Source organism: Procambarus clarkii, chromosome 40 (assembly GCF_040958095.1).
Source record: "Procambarus clarkii isolate CNS0578487 chromosome 40, FALCON_Pclarkii_2.0, whole genome shotgun sequence".
In the NCBI taxonomy this organism is placed as follows: Eukaryota; Metazoa; Arthropoda; class Malacostraca; order Decapoda; family Cambaridae; genus Procambarus; species Procambarus clarkii.
Genome location: NC_091189.1, coordinates 38,143,471 through 38,169,441, shown reverse-complemented (window position 1 = coordinate 38,169,441; position 25,971 = coordinate 38,143,471). Strand labels below are relative to the sequence as shown.

Below are 25,971 nucleotides of genomic sequence, written 5' to 3'. Positions count from 1 at the left end.
CTCCTAATACCCACCTGGGTGAGGGATGGACAGCATGAGTGAGGTGGAGGTCGAGTTAGTGAGGTGAATAAAGAAGCAAGGCCTTTGTGTTAGGTCCTTATTCCACCTAGCTTCATCAATATCATGACCCTTATGTTTTTCAAACAATAAGGTCTGAATTTCACCAACAGAGAGCGATCTTTCAACACTGTGTCGGACAGGTGTTTGGGAGCCAGAGGCGCGTGCGCCACTCAAGGTTGTTCACTCAGTACTAACCCAGCCAGCAGCCCTAGAACATTCTGGGAATTTTTCCAAGATGGCTGCCTCTTACTAGAGGTCCCAAGAGTCCATTTCATACACAACCCATTGCGCACACGTTTTGAATGGGTATGAAATATTCATAAGGTGTTTTCTCGGTTGGCGCAGTTTCCCATCGACAGAGTTTTCTCGGTTGGCGCAGCACAGTGGTTAATCATATATTTTTAATTTTGCCCGGGGGGGGGCTAGTTACTAATTGTAAATAACAGAACATAATATCAGTGCAGTATCTCATTGATTGTGTATTTATTTAAAATAAAACCAGCAATGAATGTAATGAAATGCCATTTTCTGGGCAAGACCCAAAGGCTTCCCGGAGCTATACCAGGCTTAAGTGTATACATATTACACCATGGCAACAGTCAATCGATGGAGTCCTATGGACACCCCCATGTAGTTGGAAGCAGTCTATATCTGCAATCTACATGGTCAGGCACCCAGAAAGGTAGGAATCCCGAAACAAACTACTGCTGGTGAAAAATTGCTAACCGAAAGTCAAACGAGCAAACAGAACTCCACAATCAGAAAACAAACAAACAAGTATGACATTACCACAGCCCCTTATGAGAGGCGCAGAGAGCATTGGCGTGTGAGCACCTTACATTTAAAGGATGTCATATTCCGCCATTGACCAGGACAGGTACCCAGAAAGATAGACGAACCAAAACAAAAAACTAGCCTGGAAATTGCTATCTACTGCCCAAAAGCCAAGAAACTCCTGCCAAAATAAAAGTATAAATTCAAAAACCTTGTCGGTAACGAGCATGTCTGCTCGTTTGCGTAACCCCCACTGAGGGGAGGGGGAGGTTACAATTCAGGCAAGGCAACCACAACCACTCCAGTTCGAAGCCTGATGGAAAAAAACGCCAACCAGAGAGAGGGTGTCAGGGAACCTTCGGGGATATTTAGGGGCTATGGGTTCACCAGGTAATGAAACACCCTCCAGAAAAGGGTGTTTCATTACATTCAACCCAGGATTTCTAGAAGGAGTCCCATTGGCTCCCTGAGACAAACTACCCGAGCAGAAGGAAAAATAGTGACTTACCCGGGAGGCGGCAGCACTGCATGACTCAAGATGAAGCAGGGACCTATGATAGCGACAAACACCCCAAAACGACACAAGGCCGGCAAGGGCCCGAAATGAATGCAAGATATCTGGCGGCCAGGACCCTATTTGACCTCCAAACCCCCATGCCCAAATGTCTATCCAAGAAATGGTGGACATGTCAAACCAACCAAGCATCCACCACAATCATCGACCATCACATGACCCCATCAAAAGCCTGACGTCTCAAACTTTGCCAGAAAAGAGAAGGCTACAACTAAAAAACCAACCACCCAGACCAAAGGAACAGAAAACAACACCAACCGAAGGGGCCACCACAAAATGAGAAGAGAGAAAAAAAAGAACCCAGTCCATAGATCAGGAAAGCTCGGGCAGCACATGAGCATGAGCCAAATCAAGAGCCCCAAGGAACCTGAATCCAGCTCAGCACCTGCCACATAGTCGCAAACCCCCTAATGGCTGTGACCCCAACGGAAGGACCGCCCCCTCCCCCCAGCGCTACTGGCTGACTGGTGAGCACTGGCCACAAGCCCCAACCAAGAGACGAGGCGGCTGTGAACGCATCGAGTGAGGGAAGGGAAAGGCTCCATGGTACCTAACCCCGAAAACCCCAAAGAGGAAGCCAGTGGCGTAGCAACCAACATAAGAACACTGGGGTGCGAACCCAACATTGCGAGGACGGTGAAAGAGGCATTGTCAAAGACACCAAAACAGCCTCCGAGGCGGTGCCGAAGACACCAAAACAGCCTCCGAGGCGGTGCCGAAGACACCAAAACAGCCTCCGAGGCGGTGCCGAAGACACCAAAACAGCCTCCAAGGCGGTGCCGAAGACACCAAAACAGCCTCCGAGGCGGTGCCAAAAACACCAAAACAGCCAAATCCTGCCCAGTGGAGAAACCAGGAGGCAAAATTCAGACTCCCGCAGAGCTGCTCATGCAACTCCTGTGTCCTTCTCCCCCCCCCCCCCCCTAAAAAAAAAAAAAGCTGAAAACGGAACTGCAGCCGGAGCATAGCCGCTGGTGGAAGAGAGATGAATACAGTCCGAGAATCCCATACGAGGCCCAGCCCAGTCCGAACCAGGGATGAAACCAACTGGGACTTTCGCTAAGTTACCAGGATCCCGAACTCGGCAAGCTGGGAAAGAACCAGATCCCAGGCTGGCAGAGGCAGTCATCGAGGCAGGCAGCCAGCCATAAAGACACCAGAACCTTGAACGCATCTGATCAGTGTAAAAGGAACCAAACTCAAAAACTGGATCCAATACAGGCATAAACTGGGTCTCGTAGGAAGTATGTGAAGAGGCGGATCTGAAGAGCCAAAGCACAACCCCCACAAGCTCAATGAGAAGAGGGCAATAAAATTAATACAAACTCACCCTAACCATATGCAGATGTCATTTTACCCTAACCACCGACGACACTTCAGAAGTAAGACGAGAAACACACAATCTTATATCAGCTTATAGAGTGGGTACCAAATCATCTGGTACTAATAACAGGAGAATTCATTTAAAACTAGATAGCTGCTCCCGCAAGTCTGATCTTATCTCATCTGCAGTTGCTAGTAAATCCACTGTTTATGTGAATGAATGTCTGACCAGGTTCAGGCAAAATATCTTTTTTAAACTGCGTGGCTTCTGCAAAAATTCCCTGACAATTAAACACTGTTTTGTGCGAGATGGTAAAATTATAGCTAGGAGGACTGACACTGGAAAAACCTATTCAATAACCAATGAAGCTCACCTTAATTCTTTCCTCAGTGACTGTGGGATGTCTGCTGTATAGCCTGAATTCAAATTATAATCTCATTTAACTACCTTTGTGTACTCTAGCTCTGCCTTTCCTTTCAAAAGGTTTTAACTTTATTTAAAAAAAAAAAAAAAATAATAATATTGTCATCTTTATTATTGTCTTTTTTTCCTTTTACTCCCATGTTCCATAGTACACTGGCTTTGCCTGTGTCCTCTAGTATTAACTTCATTATCCAGTGTTCCTGAGTGTATCTCTATTTAAACTACCTCAGTTTGTTTTAGTGTAACTTTAGTATTCAACTATAGTGTACTTATAATAGTATAGTAAGCAAGCTTTTCATCTTATTGATTTCATAATTGCTTTTTTACTTTTTTGGTCATCTATTGTTATTAATTATTCTAGTTAATTTTTTACATTCCAAGTTCCCCTTAAGTTTTTTTTTCTTTTTACTTAAAATTACCATTAAGTTTATATTACTTTAGAATTTTTATTCTACTTTTTTCTTTGTTTTCTATTTTGTAATTTTCCATTCTTGCCTTGTTTTCCTGCAATCAGCCTTTTTATGCAGACAAGTATAGACCCAGAACTAAACCTCTTTTCCACTATCTATGGCAATCATCACTTCAATGATCAAAATTGCAGATATTTTACAGCACATGATGTAAACAATGTATTAACAGATAATCACAATATCTCTATAATCAACTTGAACGTTAGATCTCTAGGTAAACACTTCGATGATGTTAGTGCCTTGATTGAAACTATTGACAACAAATTCTCTTTTATTATACTTACTGAAACGTGGTTGAAAGAGGATACTACTCAACTCTTTAACATGCCTAACTACTCGGCAATTCACAACTGTCGTCAAATGCAGAGAGGTGGTGGTACTGCTCTTTACTACCACCAAGAACTAACATGCTTAAAAATAATTAGAACTAGAGACTGCTGTGGGGAGTATATCTTCGCCAGTTTCAGAGTCAAGGGTGCCGAGTCTGTCCTGTCTGTGGGTGCAGTCTATAGAATTCCTAACACTGATGTGTCTGAATTCAATTCAAACCTTAGAAATCTAATACTAGATAACAGACTGAACAAAAACCATCTAATTATCGCAGGGGACTTTAATATTGACCTCTGTGAGCCTGAACACCCTACTGCTGTTAGCTTCCTCAACTGTATGAATTCCTATTTCCTCATACCCTTAATCACTAGACCAACTAGAATCACTGATAGTACTGCCACGACTCTAGATCACATGTGGACCAACATAACCTCTCCGCTTACTTCAGGTATAATCACCGATAGCACTACAGACTATTACCCCACATTTCTCTTAACAAACATTATCAAACCACCTCTAGAGTCAAGGGAGTTAAGCTTTAGGCTGCACAATGAAACTGCTTTAAACAATTTTATAACTGCTGCTGATAATGTCAACTGGGAGTCCGAGTTAGGTAACATAGGGGACATCAACCTAGTAGTGCAATCTTTTCTACAAACAACTCTTAGCCTTTATAACACCCACTGTCCTATGCTTACAAAACAAGTCACAAACAAAAGGCTTAACAATCCTTGGCTTACAAAGGGAATACTTAAATCCATTAACAAAAAACACGACCTTGAGAAGAAGTATAGGTTAGGAACCGTCTCCAAAGAATTCTCAAAGAATTACTCGTTATTGCTATCTAAAATAATTAGACGAGCCAAAACAAAATACTATGAAGATAAATTTACCCAAATAAAGAGCAACATTAAAAAAACTTGTAGCACAATTTCACAAATATTAGGATCAAAGAAGATTTTAAATAACAAACCAACACTCCTGTCCAATAACGTTGGTCAGCTTTCAGCCTCTGATTCTGCTATTGAGTTCAATAGGTTCTTCTCTTCCATTGGGTCATCCCTTGCAAATGATATTCCATCTTCCAGTACTGATGTTAAGGACTATCTTACAGGTAACTATCCACAGTCTCTGTACCTAAAGCCTACTAATTCCACTGATGTCAATGAGATAATCCTTTCCCTTAAAACCAAGTCTAGTGCCCTCGAGGAGATACCAACTTTAATTTACAAAAAAGCCTCCAGATCTTTAGCCCCTGCTATTGCATTGCTCTTCAACAAGTCACTTGAACTCCAAACCTTTCCAGACATTCTAAAAAAAGCAAGAGTAACCCCTGTCCACAAATGTGGTGATCACACAGATGTTAACAACTACAGACCTATATCAATCCTGCCTAACTTGTCAAAAATATTCAAAAAACTAATCTACAAGCAGCTTTACTCTTTTCTAGCCAAACACAATATACTTAGCTCTTGTCAATATGGCTTCAGACCCAAAAAAAGCACTAACGATGCACTTATTAGTATGATTAACTTGATTCACGCAGCTCTTGATAAAAAGGAGTTCCCTGTTGGGTTATTTGTGGACCTGCATAAGGCTTTTGACACTGTCAACCACCAGAACCTTCTTCTTAAATTACATCATTATGGAGTCAGAGGACACTCCCTGCAATACCTCAAATCTTATCTTACTGACAGGCTCCAGTATGTTTCTGTGAATAATACAATTTCTCCCACCCTACCCATCAACATTGGTGTTCCTCAGGGCAGCATACTTGGCCCTCTCCTCTTTCTCATCTACATTAATGACCTTCCAAATGCCTCCCAACACCTCAAACCAATTCTATTTGCTGACGACACAACCTTCATTTACTCCAGTCCTGACCCCCTTGCTCTAAATGCCACAGTAAATACTGAGCTAGAGAAAGTCCATCTTTGGCTAACTGCCAACAAACTCACCCTTAACATTGACAAAACGTTTTATATTCTGTTTGGCAATAAATCCTCTAATTATATAAATCTCAAAATAAACAATACCCAAATTTGTAACAAATTAGATGGCAAATTCCTTGGCGTTCTCATCGACCACAAGCTGAATTTCCAGGGACACATTCTAAATATATAAAAAAAAGTTTCAAAAACTGTTGGCATTCTTTCTAAGATCAGATATTATGTACCCCGCCTTGCCCTGGTGACTCTCTATTACTCCCTCATCTATCCATATCTCAACTATGGCATTTGTGCTTGGGGTTCTACTACCCAAAATCATTTACGTCCTCTAATTACTCAACACAAAGCTGCTATTAGGACAATATCCAACTCTAGCCCCAGACATCACTCGGTACCCCTACTCAAATCTCTGAATATGTTAGATATTAAGTCATTGCACATTCTCTCATGTGTATTATACATTTATAAAACGCTGAACTGTAATGCCAATCCTGACCTCAAAAGATTCATTGAAGGTTGTAACAGAACCCATGAGCACCACACCAGAAATAAATACAGTTTTGATATTCCTAGAGTACGACTTAATCATACTAGAAATGCTCTTCAAATCAAGGGACCCAGAATGTGGAATGATCTTCCCAACCATGTTAAAGACAGTACCTCTCTCAACCAGTTTAAGATAAAAACGAAGCACTACCTAATAAATTCCCTGTAACCTACCTTACCCCTCTGTTGTCAACCCATGTATGTTTTTTTTTTTTTTCAAAACAACGCAGTTTGAATGTAATTTTCTGTAATAATTTGTAATTGTATTTGTGCTGCTTTTTCAACCATGTTCCCCCCTCTTTTACCTCTATTTTTATTTGTTCTCAACACATTTTATTCTTTTTACCCATTAGTTTTAAGCTTTAGTCATTAATGTTTTTCCTGCCCGAAACGCTTTGCGTAATAGTGGCTTTAGGCATTGTATGTACTACCCAACAAACTTTGTAAAATCTCTTTATGTATGTACCTTACCTAAATAAACATTTATTTATTTATTTATTTATTTAATCACCACAATCACGTACCTCCACACCCCTGTCATATCTGACAGAAACTGCTCCAGAGAAACAGCACACAAAAGTGAATGACCGAATCATCAAGAAAAACAAGTGCGTAGGAACTTAGCACTATCGCTCTCTCTGGACACAGCTCGCGTCCACTTTTTTTCTCTGGAGTCCTAGCCTTGGACTGTGCTTGAGTCCAATAAAAAAATATTTGTATAAAATTCATTTTTTATCCAATCGACTTGGGGACAGTTTCAAAATGAGCGCCTTTAGATTGTGCACAATTTGATATCAAAATGAAAGACGTAACAAGAAACTTATGTCAGAACACTTTAAAGATTATAAATACTACGTTTTTGGTCAAAATTTTAAAATATTTGTTAAAATTCTATTTATTGTGCTATTATTATGGGACTAGTTTTAAAATGCACACCATTACATTACGAACAATTTGATACCAAAATGAAAGATGTAACACAAAAATTTATGTCAGAACACTGGAAAGATATAAATAATATTGTGATGATGAGCATTCAAAATTTACATATTTGTTAAAATTCCAGTTATTGCTCTATTACTATGGAACTAGTTTTAAAATACGAGGCCTTTATACAGCGAACAATTTGATACCAAAACAAGCGACGTAACTTGGAAACTGATGTTATCAAACTGAACGAGTATACACATTAAGTTGCGGGTGTGATAATTGGTTCTCGTTCACGGGTAACTTTAGGCTTTGCTAAGGGGAGTCACACTGGGCTTTTAGACAATATATGCATATACACCTGCAGGGAATTTAATTGCGAACACATTGATATCAAAACGAACAACATAGCATGAAAATTAAGGTGAAAAAACTGAAACGAGTATACATATTTCACTGATTTTGTGTGCTGACAGGTAACTTTTGCCGACTTTAGGCTTTGCTGTGGGGAGTCAAGCTTGGCTGTTGGACCTTATATGCATATACACATGTAGAGAATTCTATTGTGAACACAATGATACCAAAACGAGCGACACAGCATGAGAATTAAGATGAGAAAACTGAAAAGAGTATACAGACTTAGTGTCGCTGAGCACTCACCCACACGCTCACCCGCACTGCCAGGGGGCACTTCGTGCATACACGCGGAGCGCACGCCCAGGGCGCGATAGTGTTAGAAACGCCCCAAAAAAGGGGCCGACGCCCAGCCACCATATGTAAACAAACACAGCTGGGAAGACATGAGACGATTAGTATAAAAGGTAGAAGATTGCCCGATGGCCAGTCATAGCAACACAAACAGGAGAGCAAAATGGCCGCCAACACATACACATCCAAGTAAAATCCGATGTGGTTTTGCACTCGACTCAAGAGTGTGTAGTCATGCTGATAAACATGGTAAAACTAATGCAAAAGGAAGGAGGGGCCAAAACCCCCCACCATCCCTACAGCAATAACCCCTGCCCAGAGGGCACAAGGGCCTAAACAGGGGCCCAAGGAGCCCAAGCGCCCCAAACAGACTCCCTCCAAGGCCCGGGAACCCCGAAACAGACCCTGGGGTAGAGCCCTCTTCCACGCCCGCTATATCTGAAGAAAAGGCAGAGTTTATACTTTATTTTGGCAGGAGTTTGGGTGGTAGGTAGCAATTTCCAGGCTAGTTATTTGTTTTGGTTCACCTATCTTTTTGGGTACTTGTCCCGGTCGATGGCGGAATATGACATCTTTTAAATGTAAAGTGCTCACACGCCAATGCTCTTTGTGCCTCTCATAGGGGGCCAGGTTCTGGCTGGTGGTCTCTGGTAGGCCTAAGAACTCCATGTGACTGATGACCCCAAACTAATATAGCGCATGTCAGTCTGGATAGGATCCCCCACCCCCAGAAAATAAGAAATCATAACTAATTATTTTTCATTATAGAATTATTAACGTGTAGGCAAAATGTAATGATAAACATGAAAATAAATAAATATTTATAGTTTCACTGGGTAGAGGTACTCTGCTAGGCTGCATCTGGCACTTGTCAACGCCTGGAGCTTTACTTTGCCGACACTTCCCGTTTTATCCTCGGATGTTTCACTGATTGTTTAATCACTTGTTTTTCTTTATTTACAGCCATAAAGAGTTATTATATCCATATTTACTTCATGCATGTAAAATCCAGACAATAATTGTTTAAATCGTCATATGACAATGAACGCATCCCTCTAGTAACATTCATGATGATAACCACATTCGTATCACGAAATACCAGCAGGATCTGTTAATTAAATAACTGCTAATGCAATTAAAAAATTGTATTATAAGTTTTGAATAGCTTTCTATAAAAATTGTTTGTACAACTATCCAGGCTTTTTCTTGACCAATAAAACTAATAATTTAATGACATCTACTAACCTTTGAATAGGTTTGTTTCTTTCATTTTCCTGAGTTTCATCTGTTAAATTAACTTCTCCCACTACTTGCACATTCATTTCTTCTTCAGCTGGCTCAGGAATCACTTCTGACATTCCTTCTGCAGCATTCATTTCTGCTTCCGTTGGCTCAGGAATCAACACAATGGCAGACCAAGGTAAAAAATCCAGGAAATTCCTAAATGATAAAAACAAAAAAAAATTAATAATAAAAAACCAACGTTGAATGTAATGAAACGCCATTTTCTGGATGAGCCCCAGAGGCTCCCTGGAGCTTATCGGGCTAATGTATATTATATTAGACCAGGACATTAGCTAAGGAGTTCAGACTTACCAGGGACCAGCGCCAGAACCTGGCCCCTTCAGAGAGGTTTCAAGGAGCAATGGCACTGGAAAACCCCTTTGTAGTTGGGATTTCCTTATCTGCCATCGTCCGGAGTCATGCACCCAGAAAGGCAGGCATAACAAAACAAACCCCACATGGTAAAAAAACTAAAACAAAAAAAAAAAACAGAGGTAGAAACTCCCTACAATCACAAAGAAACAAGCAAACAAGCAAACATCACACTTTACTGCCGCGCCGATCGTCCGCGCAGCCCTCCCCGCCCAGAGAGGGGGAGGGGAGAGCCCCGGACCTACCGCGCCGGCTGCCAAGCTTCAGTTCGGAAGCTAAGCTTCAACCAACGTGAAAAAACCGCCGACCGGTGAGAGGGAGGGTTGCCAGGGAGCCTCCGGGTCTCACCCAGAAAATGGCGTTTTATTACATTCAACGCTGGTTTTCTGTGGGGAGCCCCTACGGCTCCCTGGAGCTTCATACCCAAAGAGAAGAAAGGGCTAACCCGGGAGGCGGCTGCCACAAACTCCACAATGCGAAGCCGAGACAACAGGCTGCAACCTGCAACCCAAGGCAACAAGAACGTACAGGAGCAGACGCGCATAAAGAATGGGCGGCCAAGAACCTGTGCGACCCTCAAATCCCTGCGAACAAAATGAGCCCTAGACGTCACCAACATAGTAGTAAAAGCTGCAAAAGTCTGAACAGCACGGGCGGAAAGACAGACTGCAGGCTGGAAGACTGAAAAACTCTGCAGACGACCTGGGAGACCCGAGCCCAGAAAACAGGGAACGAGGGGAACTGGATCAATCACAGCACATCCCCAGACACTGTACGCAGGTAACGGCAAAAAGCATAACCGGACAACATAGGACGCACCCCCGGCCAAACCAATCAAGCATCAATACCCCAAGAACCCCTTCGGAAAGCAGCCGTCTCGACCGTCGCCAGGACAGAGAAAGGCTGCACACGTACAAATCTACCACCAGTACCAAAGAGCAGAAACCTGAACTGAAGGGGCTACCACAAACTGAGGAGAAGATAAGAAGGCACCCTGATCAAGGACCAGGACGGCTCAGGCGACGCATGAGCAGGCCGGAGGTGAAACAAAACACGAGAAAGCGTACAAAACGGGGCAGATGTGACGTCCACCCCGAACGCAAGACGGAGCGGCTTCACCAGCGCCGCACAAAACGAGGCGACAGTAAAAACATCAAATAACTGTAGTCCTGAAAACCCAAGAAAGGACAAGACAACCCAATGCAAAAGAGAAGACAACCTACGAAGAGCAAGAAAAAGGTGCAAAGAAACACCAAGAACGTCATACTGTCGCCAAGACGAAGCTCGCAGGTGGGACACTGTCAACAAAGCCACCTGAACACCACAGAGATGGTGATACCCGTGTCAAAATACCAGACGCGAAGAGCCGAGGAGAAGGCCGATCTAGTCACGTACAGGACCGATCTGACCTGCCGAAAGAGACGGAGCTGTGGGAAAACGCCTCGGGTTCGGACACCTATTAAGCAGCATCTGAAAATAAAGCTGGGACGGCCACCAAGGAACCATAAGGAGCCGAATGGTAGAGCACCGAGTGACCCAAACCCTCCGAAGCGCAAACAGCCACGAACTCCCAAACCGTGCTGTGAGCCCGACGGACAGACGGACTCCACCATCCCTAGCCGACCTGGTGAGCACTGGTCACAAAGCCCCAGCCGAGAGATCACCCGTCCGTGAACACATCGAGTGAGCGCTCGGGGAGGTGCCAAGGCACGGAACCCCGAAAACCCCAAAGAGGAAGCTGGTGACGCAGCACCAACATAAGATCCCCAGAAAAACGAACCCAACGATTGCAAGAGGCGGAAGGGGAGTCTCTGAAGGAACCAAACAGACGCTGAGGCCAAACCCGACTCCGCGGGCAGACCAGCACGTCGAAGTTCAGACTCCCGCACAACCGCTTAAGCAACTGCTGAGGAACCCATGAACAGCCGAAGGTGGGACCACAGCCGCAGTAACACTTCTGGAGGGAAAGACAAGGAGTGGCCCAATAGCCCTAAACAAGGCCCAGGTCCGAACCCGGGACAGAAACAGATGGAATGGCCTCCAGATCACAAGGAAACCAAACCCGGCAATCTGGAAAGAACCACACCCCTGGCAAGCAGACAAGCGGACCGACTGGGAGCCCACACCAGCCAGTGGTCAAGGTAGGCCAGACACCGAATCTCAAGCAACCTCAGACAGGGCACTAAGATCCGGTAAAGATGCAAAAATACACTAAGTGCCAATTACAAAATAGGGAAGGCAACAAAAGCAGCAAGCCTGAAGCCCCACCACCAACGTTGCTAGTCCCGGAAAACTGGAGAGGTACGTGCCAAGAATTGACGTGGAGGTCCAGGGCCACCATCCAGGCACCCGGCCCCAACAGAAGCTGGACAGGAGACAACAGTCCTCCGAGGAGGGCATAGAATCCAGGGCGCAGACGGAAGAAGTCCAGAAGAACTGCAGATACGAAAGGCCCATGACTGAAAAGAGCAGACGAGAACCCCAGAGGGATGGGGCGGATCGACCACGTCCAACGCACCCACTAAGATGACATGACGAAGCGCAGGGAAAGAAGCCCACCCCGCCAGCTCTGAACCCCCCCAAAGGGGGAGAAGCCATCCATTGACGCCACCAGAGACTGAAAGACAACCAAAAGCACCCACCAACAGCGGGACCATGCGAGAGTCAACAGAGCAAGCTGCTCCCCCAGCGCCCCGTCAACAGAGAAACGAAAAGAGCCCCTTCCGAAAGAAAAAGTACACATATACACATATACATTATGTATATACAAATACAAATACACACAAGGTATGTTACACACACGTGTGTATACACATGTGCACACTCACACAGCGTACACATGTACATGCGTACACATACACTTTAAAAGAGAAGTACAAGCCGCCGACCAGTGGGCAGAGAGCACCAAGCCGGCCAGGCAAAGAAGGCACAAAACTGCATCAAAAGGCCCACCTCGACAACAAAACCTCAAAGTCCCAGCATGACCACAACATGTGCCAAGACCCAAAAAGATCAGTCTGCAAGCCAGGAAGACCCCGGAATTCCAGAAGGCAGAACCGGGTCACACGACGAAACAAAGCCCCCTGAACCCACAAAGGGGGCCCAAGAGGAAGAAACCTCCGGAACGAAACCAAAAAACCCAAAAGAACTGGAATCGAACCAGGGGGAGGCCAAACCACCACATTTGTGGGCGGAGAAACACCACAGAAAGGCAAAGCACAGCCCCCAGACAGAACCCCCTGGGAAACGGTCATAACAGACCGAAAACCGAGGGACAAGGTGTGGGAGCAAGCATAACAGCCAGGGACACTGAGCCCAAACCCAAGGGCCCAGACCCAAAACACACAAACAGGGAAACCCGGTGTGAAATCAACACCCAAACGTTCCCAGAGAAACAGGAAACGGGCAGAAAAAAACAGAAAAGCAAAGAAACGACAACAGGAGAATAAAACCCCTGAAAAAAAGGTGAAAACTCACCCAAGAAGCTCGCTCGCACACCCAGGCGCATGTAAACAAACTGCAACGTCGCCATGGTGGCCACACCGGGAAACCGGCAGATGAAAATGGCCGCCAAAACAGAGGGCTGTGACCGACGCTAAAGATAGGAAAACACGCCAGCAAAAGTGGGAAGCAAGCAGACTGGATGGGTGAAAAACTCCGCCCAAAAGCAGAAAACCCAGGCAGGGGCAAACTGCCCCAGAACTGCTAGCAGGCATCCCCCACAGCCCCGGGAACCAGCAACAGAGGCCCCGGGGCAGAGCCGTCCTCCAAGCCCTCCGCCCTTAAAGAAAAGGAAGAGTCCATGGGAAAGGCAGCAAGAAAGAGCCGCTGGTAAGACCCAGAAGCCTTGGCAGTAGGAACAGGCTCGAAAACCTCCGTTCCCCAACCCGAACGGGGCAGCCCCCGAAAACCGCCCGAGTCTCGGCCCCAACTAAACCCCACCCCAACCCCAAAACCTGCAGACGGTCCGGAGCCGGGAACAGGGAGGGAAAGGGGTGAACAGCACCTAACCAAAACGGGGCGGCCTCAGGGCATCCAAGTGGGAAACCAACCTAGTATGTTGCAGCAACCTAACCTAGCTTGCAACACGGATGCCGCCTGTACTCTGAACAGTAATAACATCAGGAGAGTACTGGAGAACAAGGAGAAAATCTCTTTCGCAAGGCTCTGGGTCAAGGTGTCAGTGACCCAACAGGCAGCATGACAGAGGTAAAAGTGGCGACTGTCACCCGGAGACATGTGCGAGGAGCCTATGCCATGCTTTCTAACTTCAGAATTGCTTTTAAATACATGGATGGCGATATACTAAAGAAATTGTTCACAACTTTTGTTAGGCCAAAGCTAGAATATGCAGTAGTTGTGTGGTGCCCATATCTTAAGAAGCACATCAACAAACTGGAAAAGGTGCAAAGACATGCTACTAAGTAGCTCCCAGAACTGAAGGGCAAGAGCTACGAGGAGAGGTTAGAGGCATTAAATATGCCAAAACTAGAAGACAGAAGAAAAAGAGGTGATATGATCACTATGTACAAAATAGTAACAGGAATTGATAAAATCGATAGGGAAGATTTCCTGAGACCTGGAACTTTAAGAACAAGAAGTCATAGATATAAACTAGCTAAACACAGATGCCGAAGAAATATAAGAAAATTCACTTTCGCAAACAGAGTGGTAGATGGTTGGAACAAGTTAGGGGAGAAGGTGGTGGAGGCCAAGACCATCAGCAGTTTCAAAGCGTTATATGACAAAGAGTGCTGGGAAGACAGGACACCACGAGCATAGCTCTCATCCTGTAACTACACTTAGGTAATTACACTTAGGTAATTACAGCAACCAACGATCCTGTACGAGACGGGTTGGAACCCGGAAGACACATTCAATGGTCCCCCGAGCGCAGACAGGGGTTTCCAGGGCCCGTAGGCTGACTGCTACGGGAAGCCCGGGCAAGGTGTTGCTAACCGGTTAAGAAACCCAAAAATAACAAGATGGTAGAGGATAGCACTGAAACCCCTGCGATGTGTACAGTCACGGGGGCCTAGCAGAGGGCCGCCAAACACTACCAGTGGAACTATAGCCACACTAGGCAGACCCCCCACCAGGCATTAAAATAAAAACAAAAGAAAAACCCCGCAAAAGTACACCGTCTCCAGAGGCAACAGGAACCGGTCGCCGCTTAGGTAGCAGGTCGCGCAACACCTTGACACCCTAACCAGCACAATACCAGTCCCTACCCATGGCCAAACATGGGCCCCAAGCCCCAGCTGGCCCCAAGGGCAAGGCAAATGCCGAGCAGCAAGAACCTCTACGGGAACGATTCCCGAACGCCCCAGGGAAGATAAACCTGTCACGCAGGGGCAGTACTCACAGGGCGCTTAGGGAAGGAAGCCCCTAAGCGCATGCAGCCCCAGCACTGATGAGGTACTCCTGGCCACCACACAACACAACACACAGCAGTGAATGCCACACAAGGCAAACACCGCCTAGGAAACTGAGGCCAGAGAAGTGTCTATCCCAGTTGACATTAGCTTACGAACTGAAGCTAGGCAGCCGGTGCGGTAGATCCGGGGCTCCCCCTCCCCCTCTCGGGGCTGGGAAGGCTGCGCGGACGATCGGCGCGGCAGTAAAGTGTGATGTTTGCTTGTTTCCTTGTGATTGTAGGGAGTTTCTACCTCTCTGTTCGGTTTTTTGTTTTAGTTTTTTACCATGTGGGGTTTGTTTTGTTATGCCTACCTTTCTGGGTGCCTAACCCTGGTCGATGGCAGATAAGGAAAACCCCAACCACAAGGGGGTTTTCCAGGGCCATTGCTCCCTGAAACCTCTCTGAAGGGGCCAGGTTCTGGCACTGGTCCCTGGTAGGTCTGAACGCCTTAGCTAATGTCCCGGTCTAATATAACATACATTAGCTCGATAAGCTCCAGGGAGCCATAGGGGCTCCCACAGAAAAGTGTTTTTTCATCTTGTTGATATGAGCATGCTGAACTGCTATAATATGTATCTAGTGAAAACTGGACGTAAACCAAGTTTCCGTTTGTTTGCTTTTACACTTGGGGCACAGTTATTAACAAAATTTGGCAAAGATGTTCCTGGCATACAAAGACCCATCATGAACCCAGTGTTGCAGCATGCTGCTACACCCAAGCTCTCTCACATTGAAGGCTTTCAAGCACACAGACTAAAACATTTGCCACCAGCTGGAAAGCGTACAATAGGCCAACGTGATTGCTTAGTTTGTAGATCAACAAAATGGAAAGATCAGAAACGAAAACAGGTGCAAACATGGTGTGAAGCATGTGCAGTCCCATTGTGTGCTGTCAACTGCTTCAACAACCACCACTCTCTCCAAGACTTCTAAATGTGCAATATTAGTGCAAAAACCTGTCAATAGTGCGTGCATGTGTGTAAATATAATAATGAACAATGTGAATACAGTACATATTATATTGGCATAATGGAAAACATTTGTGTGTGCATGTGTATTTTTGACATATGCAACATTTATTGCCATTGACCATGATGTAACATTATATGCAACACAATTAGTGAATAATATTAGCAATAAAATACGCCTAGACACTGTAAATAATGCCGCGAAAATATATTTGTGGTAACTATGGCTGCTTGAAGACCGCGTGCGACGCCTATGGGACGCACCTTGCATGAGCGATCATGCAGGGTGTGATGTCATCGCCTATATTGTCGGCTCAATTACGTCACCGGTAAGTACAATTAATTTCTTTTTCTCGTGGTGACGGAACACAACTTAACAGGTTAGGATTTTTTTTTTTTTCTTTGGTATATGCGCCTCTGGGTGACAAAGGCTAATTAGCTCTGAGCAACTCAAGGGCTAATATTAGGAAAATTAAAAGAAAATGACAACTTGATTAGCTTTGGACCATCATCATATCAAAACAGGTCAAATGTGGTGGATCAAAACATTATCTTCACTGAATGTTTGAATTCAGTGTTAACTTTTTCCAACTGTGGTATTGTAACTTATTCTTCATATAAGAATATTTACAAACATTTAGTTTACTAACTAGTAGCTTTATAGACAAAATACAGTAAAACATAATATATATTAAAACATAAAATGGGTGCTTAGCTTATTTAATAAATTAGGAATGGTAAATAACTGTATGTACTATACCTCTGGTACTGATTGATGATATCATTTAAATGATTTGGAAAATTGTTCCTTCCATCATAAATTGCTTGTAGATCCAGTGGATGAAGCATGACATTGTCCACATCTTCGCTGTATGTGTCTTGAAGCAGTTGGATTGGATTTCGTACAAAATCTGACACAATGTCAAGCTGCACATTTTGATCTCTGTCTGCAGCTTCCAATACACTGAAAACAAAAAATGAAAGTAACCTTAATTATGCCACTTAAAGCAGTTTTTTTTATTAAAATGCAGTGTATTTGTGGAGAAAATAAAAGTGAAGGGATTACAGGAAAAAGAGCTGTACCTACAGAATCCTCTCTCTTTGTATACAAACTGAGGGTTACAGGAAAAGAGCTGTACCTACAGTATTCTCTCTCTTTGTATACAAAGTGAGGGTTACAGGAAAAGAGCTGTACCTACAGTATTCTCTCTTTGTATACAAAGTGAGGGTTACAGGAAAAGAGCTGTACCTACAGTATTCTCTCTCTTTGTATACAAAGTGAGGGTTACAGGAAAAGAGCTGTACCTACAGTATTCTCTCTCTTTGTATACAAAGTGAGGGTTACAGGAAAAGAGCTGTACCTACAGTATTCTCTCTTTGTATACAAAGTGAGGGGGGTTACAGAGAGAAAGCTGTACCTACAGTATCCTCTCTTTGTATACATAGTGAGGGTTACAGAGAAAGCGTTGCACCCAGAGCCAGCACTTGGGTTGCATCAGCAACCCAAGTGCTGGCCATGCACTGCCAAACTGAACTTCAGGGCCCAGTATAATTATAATTTTTTTAAATAGTTTTATATATTTTATATATAATTTTTATAATTTATAAGTATAATTATAATTATAAGTGCAGTATAATTTTTTTATTTCACAAGAAGGAAAAACATTAACTGTACGAATAAAGAGTTTGTTACAGTTTAAAACCTAAAGAAGAGTTCAATCACATTCTAGTTTTTATCTATTTTTCCTTCATTTGAATATTTTTTTAATAAAAATTGAACAGTAATACATTATTTTAGGTATATGGACAGCCTATAACAAGTTATATGACTTACTGTATAAATATATCTATAATCAAACTCAATGTGATAGTTAATGACTGATGACAAATTAGCATACTGTATTCATAGTACAAAGAAAAGAAGGCAAATTAACAATTTAATGAAAGTTAAAAACAAAAGCAAATACAAAAACAATACATTCAAATTGGTACAAAATCTGAATGAATTGAGAATTATACTATATCCAGTCAGGTTCACGATGATAAAAACTGTAGATGTAACAAAATGTTTCTCCTAATAAATTACAGAATATGAACAAAAGAACAGATGCTGAAAAAACCAGCATTGGATGTAATGAAACACCATTTTCTGGGTTGAGCCTCGGAGGCACCCTGAAGCTAATGGACTGATATTCATTATGTTAGTCTAGAGCATCAGTTATTGGAGTTCTGTTCCAACTGGAAACCACGAGCCAGAACCTGATTCCCTCAGCGAAGCGCAGGGAGTAATGGTTTATGAACATTCCACTTTTTGAGAGTATGTCATGTCTGCCATCGACCGGGGGTATCACCCAGAAAGGTAGGCGAACCAATACAAACCTCTACTGGTAAAACATTTGCAACCCAAGCCCAAGAACTCCACCCAAGAGGAAACAACAAACAAGCAAATAACCAATCTACTAGTGCACCTGCCGTTAGAAACCCCCCCTCCACTGGGAAGTTATCTTAACCCTTAAAGGACACAAATCCTACATTATGTACAGGATGTAAGTTTTGTACATAATCTACTAGCAAATGTTCTAATTTTGTCTAAATGATCACCAACGTAACTTTAAAAACAAGGACATCAAAAATAATTTTAAAATTGAATATTGAAAACTTCAGATTTTCAAATTAGATTACAAAATATAAAATATCACCAATTGTTCATTTGGTGTTATTATGCTCTCAGAATAGCATATGATCTTCATTTTCATAAAATTAGAATACAGGTTTTGAGTATAGTTTACTGTAAAAAAAAAAATTGTCAATATAGCATTTGAAATATGCAGCAAATTTAGACAAAAAACCAGCGTTGAATGTAATGAAATGCCATTTTCTGGGCGAGTCCCGAAGACTCCCCGGAGCTATTCATGGCTCATATGGATACCCTAACTATTTTGCATCAGTCGATGTGGGTGGAATTCTAGGCCTACCGGGGACCACGGGCCAGAACCTGGCCCTCCTCACAGAGGCATGAGGAGCAATGGCCCATAGAAATGCATATGTGATTTGGAGAATTACCAGTCTCCGTGGTGCAGTGGTAAGACACTCGCCTGGCGTTCCGCGAGCGCTTTGTCATGGGTTCGTATCCTGGCCGGGGAGGATTTACTGGGCGCAAATCCTAAACTGTAGCCTCTGTTTAACTCAACAGTAAAATGAGTACTTGGTTTTAACAACGATTCTTCGCGGCGGGGGTCGTATTCCAGGGACCTGCCCGAAACGCTACGCGTACTAGTAGCTGTACAAGAATGTTACATCTCTTGTATATATCTTAAAAAAAAAAAAAATCTATATTTGCCATTGACTGGGACAGGCACTCAGAAAGGTAAGCGCCACAAAACAAACCCCTATTCTGGTTAACAACGAAAATCGTCAAACGAGTGGACAGAAGTCCCCAAAAGAAAAACGAGCACACGAGCATGACGTCACATGAGCCGCGCCGCATGTCTGCGCAGCTAGAGGGGGAGCCCCAGACCCTCGCGCGGGCATTCCCCACCCCAGTTCTGAGGTTGGATATCAAAAACCGTGAAAAAAATACCAACCGGAGGGATGGAGGGAGGGTTGCCGGGGAGCCTCCGGGACTCGCCCAGAAAATGGCATTTCATTACATTCAACGCTGGTTTTCTGGGGGGAGCCCCTACGGCTCCTCGAAGCTACTTCACCAAAGACAACAAAAGAAAAAGGGAACTTACCCAGGAGGCGGTCAGTCCTCCAGCCTCAACTCGAAGTCGAGACAACGAGCTGCAACTGCTGACCCAAAGCAACACAGGCCCGACTGGGTCCAGGAACGTTCACGAGGTAGTGTGCAGCCAGGACCCTGTTCAACCACCAAAAGCCCCGTGCCCAAATGTCAGCCCAAGACATATTGCCAAAGACGGCAGCAAGAGCACCAAATTTACGAACGACATGGGCATGGGGATAGACCACAGGCTGGCTGGATTTAATAACCCTGCGGACAACCTGAGAGACCTGAACCCGCGAACAGGGAAGGGAAACAGGATCAACCAAAAGTGCGTTCCCGGACACAGAAGCCGTGGCGCGCAGATAACGGCGGAGGGCCACAACCGGACACAACACATGATGAATCCCCAGCCTGACAAACCAAGCATCAACAACCCAAGAACCCCTCCGGAAGGCAGCAGTCTCATGTATCGCCAGAAAAGAGGGAGACGGCTGTAGACATACCTATGACCATGACCAGAAGAGCAAAAACCTCTGTGCCGGAGAAGAGCATGAACCTCCGCCACATGCCCCCCTGATGCGAATGCCAACAGAAAAAGTCTTAGCAAAACAATCCTGAACCGAAGGGGCCACAACAAACCGAGGAGAAGAAAGAGCACTCTGTCCAAAGACAAGCACGGCTCAGGCGGCGCATGAGCAGGCCAGAGGTGAAACAACGCACGAGATAGCTTGCGAAACAGTGCAGAAGTAACATCGATACCGAAAGCAAGTTGCAGAAATTCCGCCAGCGCCACACGATATGAGGTGACAGTATTAGGCATATGATGACGGTCCTGGAACAATCACGAGAGAAAGGATACCACCACTCGAACTGAAAGCGAAGAGCAACAACAAAGGGACAAAAATAACCGGAAGGACCGCCAAGAAACCTCATACTGCCGCTGAGAGGAAGCCCGCAGGTAGGAAACGAGCAAGGAAGCCACCTGAACACCATAGAGATGGTGATAAACATGAGTCAAAAACATCAAACGGAAGACTCGCAGAGAAGAGAGAACCAGTCTCGCACCGGAAAGGGTCGATCTCCTGAAAGAGGCGGAGCCGCGGAAAAACCTCCGGGTTCGGACACCGAGCAAGCAGCGCCTGAAACCAGGGCTGGGCCAGCCACCATGGGGCCAAGAGGACTACTCGCCCCTGGTAAGTCTCCAAGCGAGGCACGACCTGGAGTAACAACTGAACCGGGGGAAAGAGGTACAGGAATCCCCACCTCGACCAGTCCAGCCAAAAGGCGTCAATCCCGACAGCCTCGCAGTCGGGGAAGGGCATCACATATACTGGAAGACGCCTCAACCACGCTGACGCGAAGAGGTCCACTTCCGGGCGCCCGAATGTCTGGCAGAGCCAGCTAAATGAGTCGGCGTCGCCCATCCATTCTGTGGACAGGGAAACGAACTGGGACAGGCCGTTGGACACCCCTCCCGGACGTTAACCGCCAGGAGAGCTAAACCCAGAGAACTGAGCAGACGAGTCACCCGAAGCGACCAACCACAAGAGCCAAAGAACGCATCAAACCAAACCGGTTCAGGCAATGAACCACTGGGGAGCACCGTGCTGTGGACCCAACGGAAGGACGGATCCCACTGCCCCTGGCCGGCCTGGTGAGCACTGGTCACAAAGCCCCAGCCAAGACGACGCGTCCATGAACACATTGAGCGAGGGCCCAGGAAGGTGCCAAGGAACGCAACGCAGCAGCCGACACAAGACCCCCAGGGAATGAACCCGGGGAATGAACCCAGCGATCGCCAGAGAAGCGGAAGGGACGTCCCCGAAGGAACCAGAACAGTCGACGAAGCCAAACCTGACCCAGCGGGTAGACCAACATCGCAAAGTTCAGGCTCCCGAATAGACCCTCGAGCAACCGCAGGGTGACCCGGGAGCCCCCCAGAAGCAAGCACAGGCGAGACCGCAGCTGAAGGAGAGACACCGGAGGAAGTGGCAAGGAAGCGGTCCGAGAGTCCCACACAAGACCCAGCCAGGTCCTAACCTGGGAGGGAACCAGAACTTCCTCCAGTTCACCAGGAACCTGAACCCGGTGAGCTGGGAAAGCACCAAATCCCTGGCGAGCAGACACACGGACCGACTGGGAGCCCAAATCAGTCAGTCATCGAGGTAAGCCAAAACTCGAACACCTAACAGACGCGGACAGGCCACCACGACCCGGGTAAGGCATGTGAACACGTGAGGTGCCAGATTCAACCCAAAACAGACAACGAAAGCGGTAACTCTGACACCCCACAACAAAACCGAGCATGTCCCAGCTAGAACCCCAGATGAATAGGGACGTGCCAATACGCGTCTTTGAAAGTCACGTATTGGCATGATCAAGACGTGTATTGGCAAAATGGTCCCAGGGACACCATCCAAGCGCCTGGCTCCAACTGAAGCCAGACCTGGGACAGAGTGGTCATCCAAAACAAGGGGCAAGAAACCCAAGGGTTCAGATGGGACAAGTCCAGAATGAACCGCAGGTCCGCACAGTCCTGTTTCGTAACTGGAAGCAGGCGGGAAACTCACCTGAGAGACATCGTCGTTTCAACCATGCCCAAGCGCACCTACTCCAAGATGACCCGACAGAGTGCAGGAGAGGAAGCCTGCCCCATCAGCTCTGAACCCCGCAAAGGAAGAGGAGCCACTCAACGCCACCGCAGGCCGAGAGAAACGACCCGAAAAGCCTACAAATCGTGAGACAAGGCGTGAGCGAACAGAGCAAGCCTCCCCCTTCCCCCCCCGTCAATGGGGCAAACCGCGAAAGGGTCGCTGCCCCTTACGAGAACCCGACCTGCGAGCAGAGCGAACATCGCCCCGACCAGGCACAGGTGGGACCGAAGGTGGCACCGAACCCAACACCTGTGGCCAACCCCGATGAACGGAACCGCAAGCCCTGGCATGACCCCGCCGGGAAGGAACCCCCCAGTTCCCCCAAAGCACCAACAATTCAGACATAGGGTGGCAAGTGAAAGAAGCCGCCTGAATATAACGCTCAACCACAGAGGCCTCAAAAAGCAGAGGATAAAGAGAAGACACCTTAAGAACCAGGGCCCAAGTGGATTTCAAGGAGGAAGCGAGGACCGCCTGTCGACACGAGAAACGCGCAGTGAAAAACCACAGCAACAACTCTCGCAGGATTGGAGCAAACATCTTCAAAAGAGCAGACGACACATGAGACGCCAAGACTAAGATGCCAGACCCAGGAATGGCCCAAGTGCCTCTACATCCTTTGCAAGCCAATCCAAAGACAGCTCCAGGAGGGAAAAGAAACACAGGACCAAAGCTAAACAGCCACGAGCACGTAAGTCCTAAGCCACAAGCGCAGCCAACAGGGAAGGAACCTGCACATGAAGCTGAATCGCACCAACATCCCGAAAAAGGGCAGGAGCGACAGGCACTCATTAAGATGCTCAAAATCGCCCCTCAGGTAAACCTGGATCACCGTCAACGCTTCGCGCCACTCAAACGTGCAGGTCCGACAGAATGAGTCCCAAGCATCCAACAAACACAAGGGGGCAGTCTGCAAGCCAGGACGACCCCGGAACCTCATAACACACCCAGTAAGGACACGATGATCCAAACCTGAACGAAGAAGGATCCATTATGGAGGCGTATTCCGGGTCACACAGGAGGTAAGCCGCAATGGCCGACCACACCTCAGGCGGCGAGATGTGGGAAGCCTTAAACCTCCGTAAAGACAGAACCGAAGAATCCATAGGGACACGGAACCGAACCCAGGGAGGAGCAGAAACTAAGTCCAAATCGTACGCAGAGGGGGGAGGGGAAAAGAAAACCCCACTCCTTGCAACAGTAAGCCCCGTTCAGAAGGACGGAAAATCAAGGCGTGATCCAATGGAACCCAAGGCCTCCAAGACAGCTCCTTCCCAACCCCGGGAACCTCCACTCCAGGCCCCAGGGCCGAGTCGTCCTCCAATGCCTCGGCCTCACAAGAAAAAGCCGGGTCAGCTGAAAGAGCCGGAAGGGAAGAGGCCCACTGGTCAGACCCCAGAGCATCAGCAGGAGGAACATACTCGAATGCCTCTGCAGCCACCCCAGATGGGACAACTCCCGAAACTGCCCAAGTCTCAGAAACCTCTAAACCCTGCTCCGACCCCGAAGCCCTCAGACGCTTAAGGGCCGGAAGCAGGAAGAGTGGGGAGCCAAATGAACAACCGAAAGGGAAAGAACGAGGGGGACGCGGGCGGAACCAAGGCCAAAGCAACCAATACCTCCAAGTCCGAGCCCATATAGGCAAAGTGGGGCAGCCTCGGGGTGTCCGGGGAAGCAACAACCCGAGCGCGTTGCAATAACTTAAACCTACCCTGCAATGCGCGCGCTGCCTGCACCCGAAGAAAATCATCATCAGTCTCGGTGAATTGAATCACGAACAAGCATCATAGCTCACAGGACTCAGGGTCGAATGAGTCACCGACCCAACAGGCAGCATGATGGAGGCAAAAACAATGAGTGTCACCCTGAGACAATGGGACAGAGCAACCCCTCAAACTCGTACAAAGCAAGAGGGGACGCAAAGGTCTCCTCCATCAGACCCGAGATCCCCCAGCGGGGTTTTCCAGGGCCCCTAGCCTGGGTCTGCTAAGGGTTATCCCAGGCAGGGCACTAACCAGTGCCCCAAACTACCAAGCAAACTGCTAAAAGCTGAACCCACAGGACGTGTCCAATCACGAGGGCAAAGCAAGGGGTGCCACCACACAAAACGACCCTAATATAAGGAGGGTGGGAGAACACAAGGCAGACCCCCACCAGGAAAAAACAAAAAAGAAAAACCAAGCAAATGGACAATGTACTGTTACGTTGTTGGTTGTCGTAATAATATTATTATGTTGTTGTGGATAGATTGTCTCTTCCGGACAACCCACCAAACCAAAACCTCTGTAGAGTGCTTACACTTTAATCATGAGATCTCTTGAGGTTATCTTGAGATGATTTCGGGGCTTTTTTTAGTGTCCCTGCGGCCCGGTCCTCGACCAGGCCTCCACCCCCAGGAAGCAGTCCGTGACAGCTGACTAACACCCAGGTACCTATTTTACTGCTAGGTAACAGGGGTATAGGGTGAAAGAAACTCTGCCCATTGTTTCTCGCCGGCGCCCGGGATCGACCCCGGGACCACAGGATCACAAGTCCAGCGTGCTGTCCGCTCGGCCGTCCGGCCCCCACTCTGTACAGATCACTCTGTACATTTCTTGCTATTGGAGAGATGCTCAGCGTCACATATTTAGGGTATGCGGCTCCAACAGTAGTCTCGTTGTCATGTGCACACACCCACTTGAGCCACCGTGACTTCCCACTCTCTCCTTGGTTGGTATGATCTCCTCAATCCCCTTTTCTGAATTATTATTCTGTACTACCCTGTCCACAGCTGTGGTGCGCTCTCTCTCTCTCTCTCTCTCTCTCTCTCTCTCTCTCTCTCTCTCTGTTCTGCTTTCTGGGAAACCTCACTAGGACAAGGGCAAACACCTGTTCATAACACACATTTAATAACAACACATAACATATATATTAAAGCACTCGCATACAATATGTAAGTATATAAACTCCGACACCTTATGATATTATAACCTGGTTGCAAACCAATACCAGCAGGACTCTATCAGTTACTTACACCAAGTGGTAGTCCAACTCCTGGCTTGCCACTTATGTTACCAACCTCACCAAGTGAGTTAAACCTTGTAAAACAATTACGGCACTATCTACCTCACCTAGAGGGTTATACCTTGTAAAACAAATATGGCATTATCAGCTTTAGAATATATACAAAAACAAATACAAATATTTATTCAGGTAAAGTACATACACACAAGGTGCAATACAAAAGTTGATGGATTTATAGATAGAGCTAGTACATACAATGCCTAAAGCCACTATTACGCAAAGCGTTTCGGGCAGGAAAAACACTAAGACTAAAACTTAATACTAACTTAGATTAAAGTATAAATTGTGTTGAGAAAAAATCAGAAAAAATTAAAAAAAGGAGGGGGGGTGGGGAACATGGCAGAAAAAAACAAAAATACAATTTGGTCAACAAACAGCATTATTTAAAATCGTAGACATGGG

The 25,971-nt window shown here is 46.1% G+C and overlaps 1 protein-coding gene across 29 annotated transcripts in view; it reads right to left on the bottom strand.

Moving 5' to 3' along the window:
• The window catches only part of LOC123758034 (uncharacterized), a 247,631-nt gene that overhangs the window by 148,646 nt on the left and 73,014 nt on the right, over positions 1 to 25,971 (bottom strand). For all 29 annotated transcript variants that reach the window (XR_011231032.1, XM_069338989.1, XM_069338977.1 and 26 more), the window contains 2 exons: positions 16,889 to 17,092; positions 9,331 to 9,525 (listed from right to left, as the gene is read on the bottom strand). Coding sequence is in view for 28 of the 29 variants with exons in the window: in XM_069338989.1 (XP_069195090.1) it covers positions 9,331 to 9,525; positions 16,889 to 17,092 (399 nt within the window). In the remaining variant the exon portion in view is untranslated. The remainder of the gene's footprint in view (positions 1 to 9,330; positions 9,526 to 16,888; positions 17,093 to 25,971) is intronic.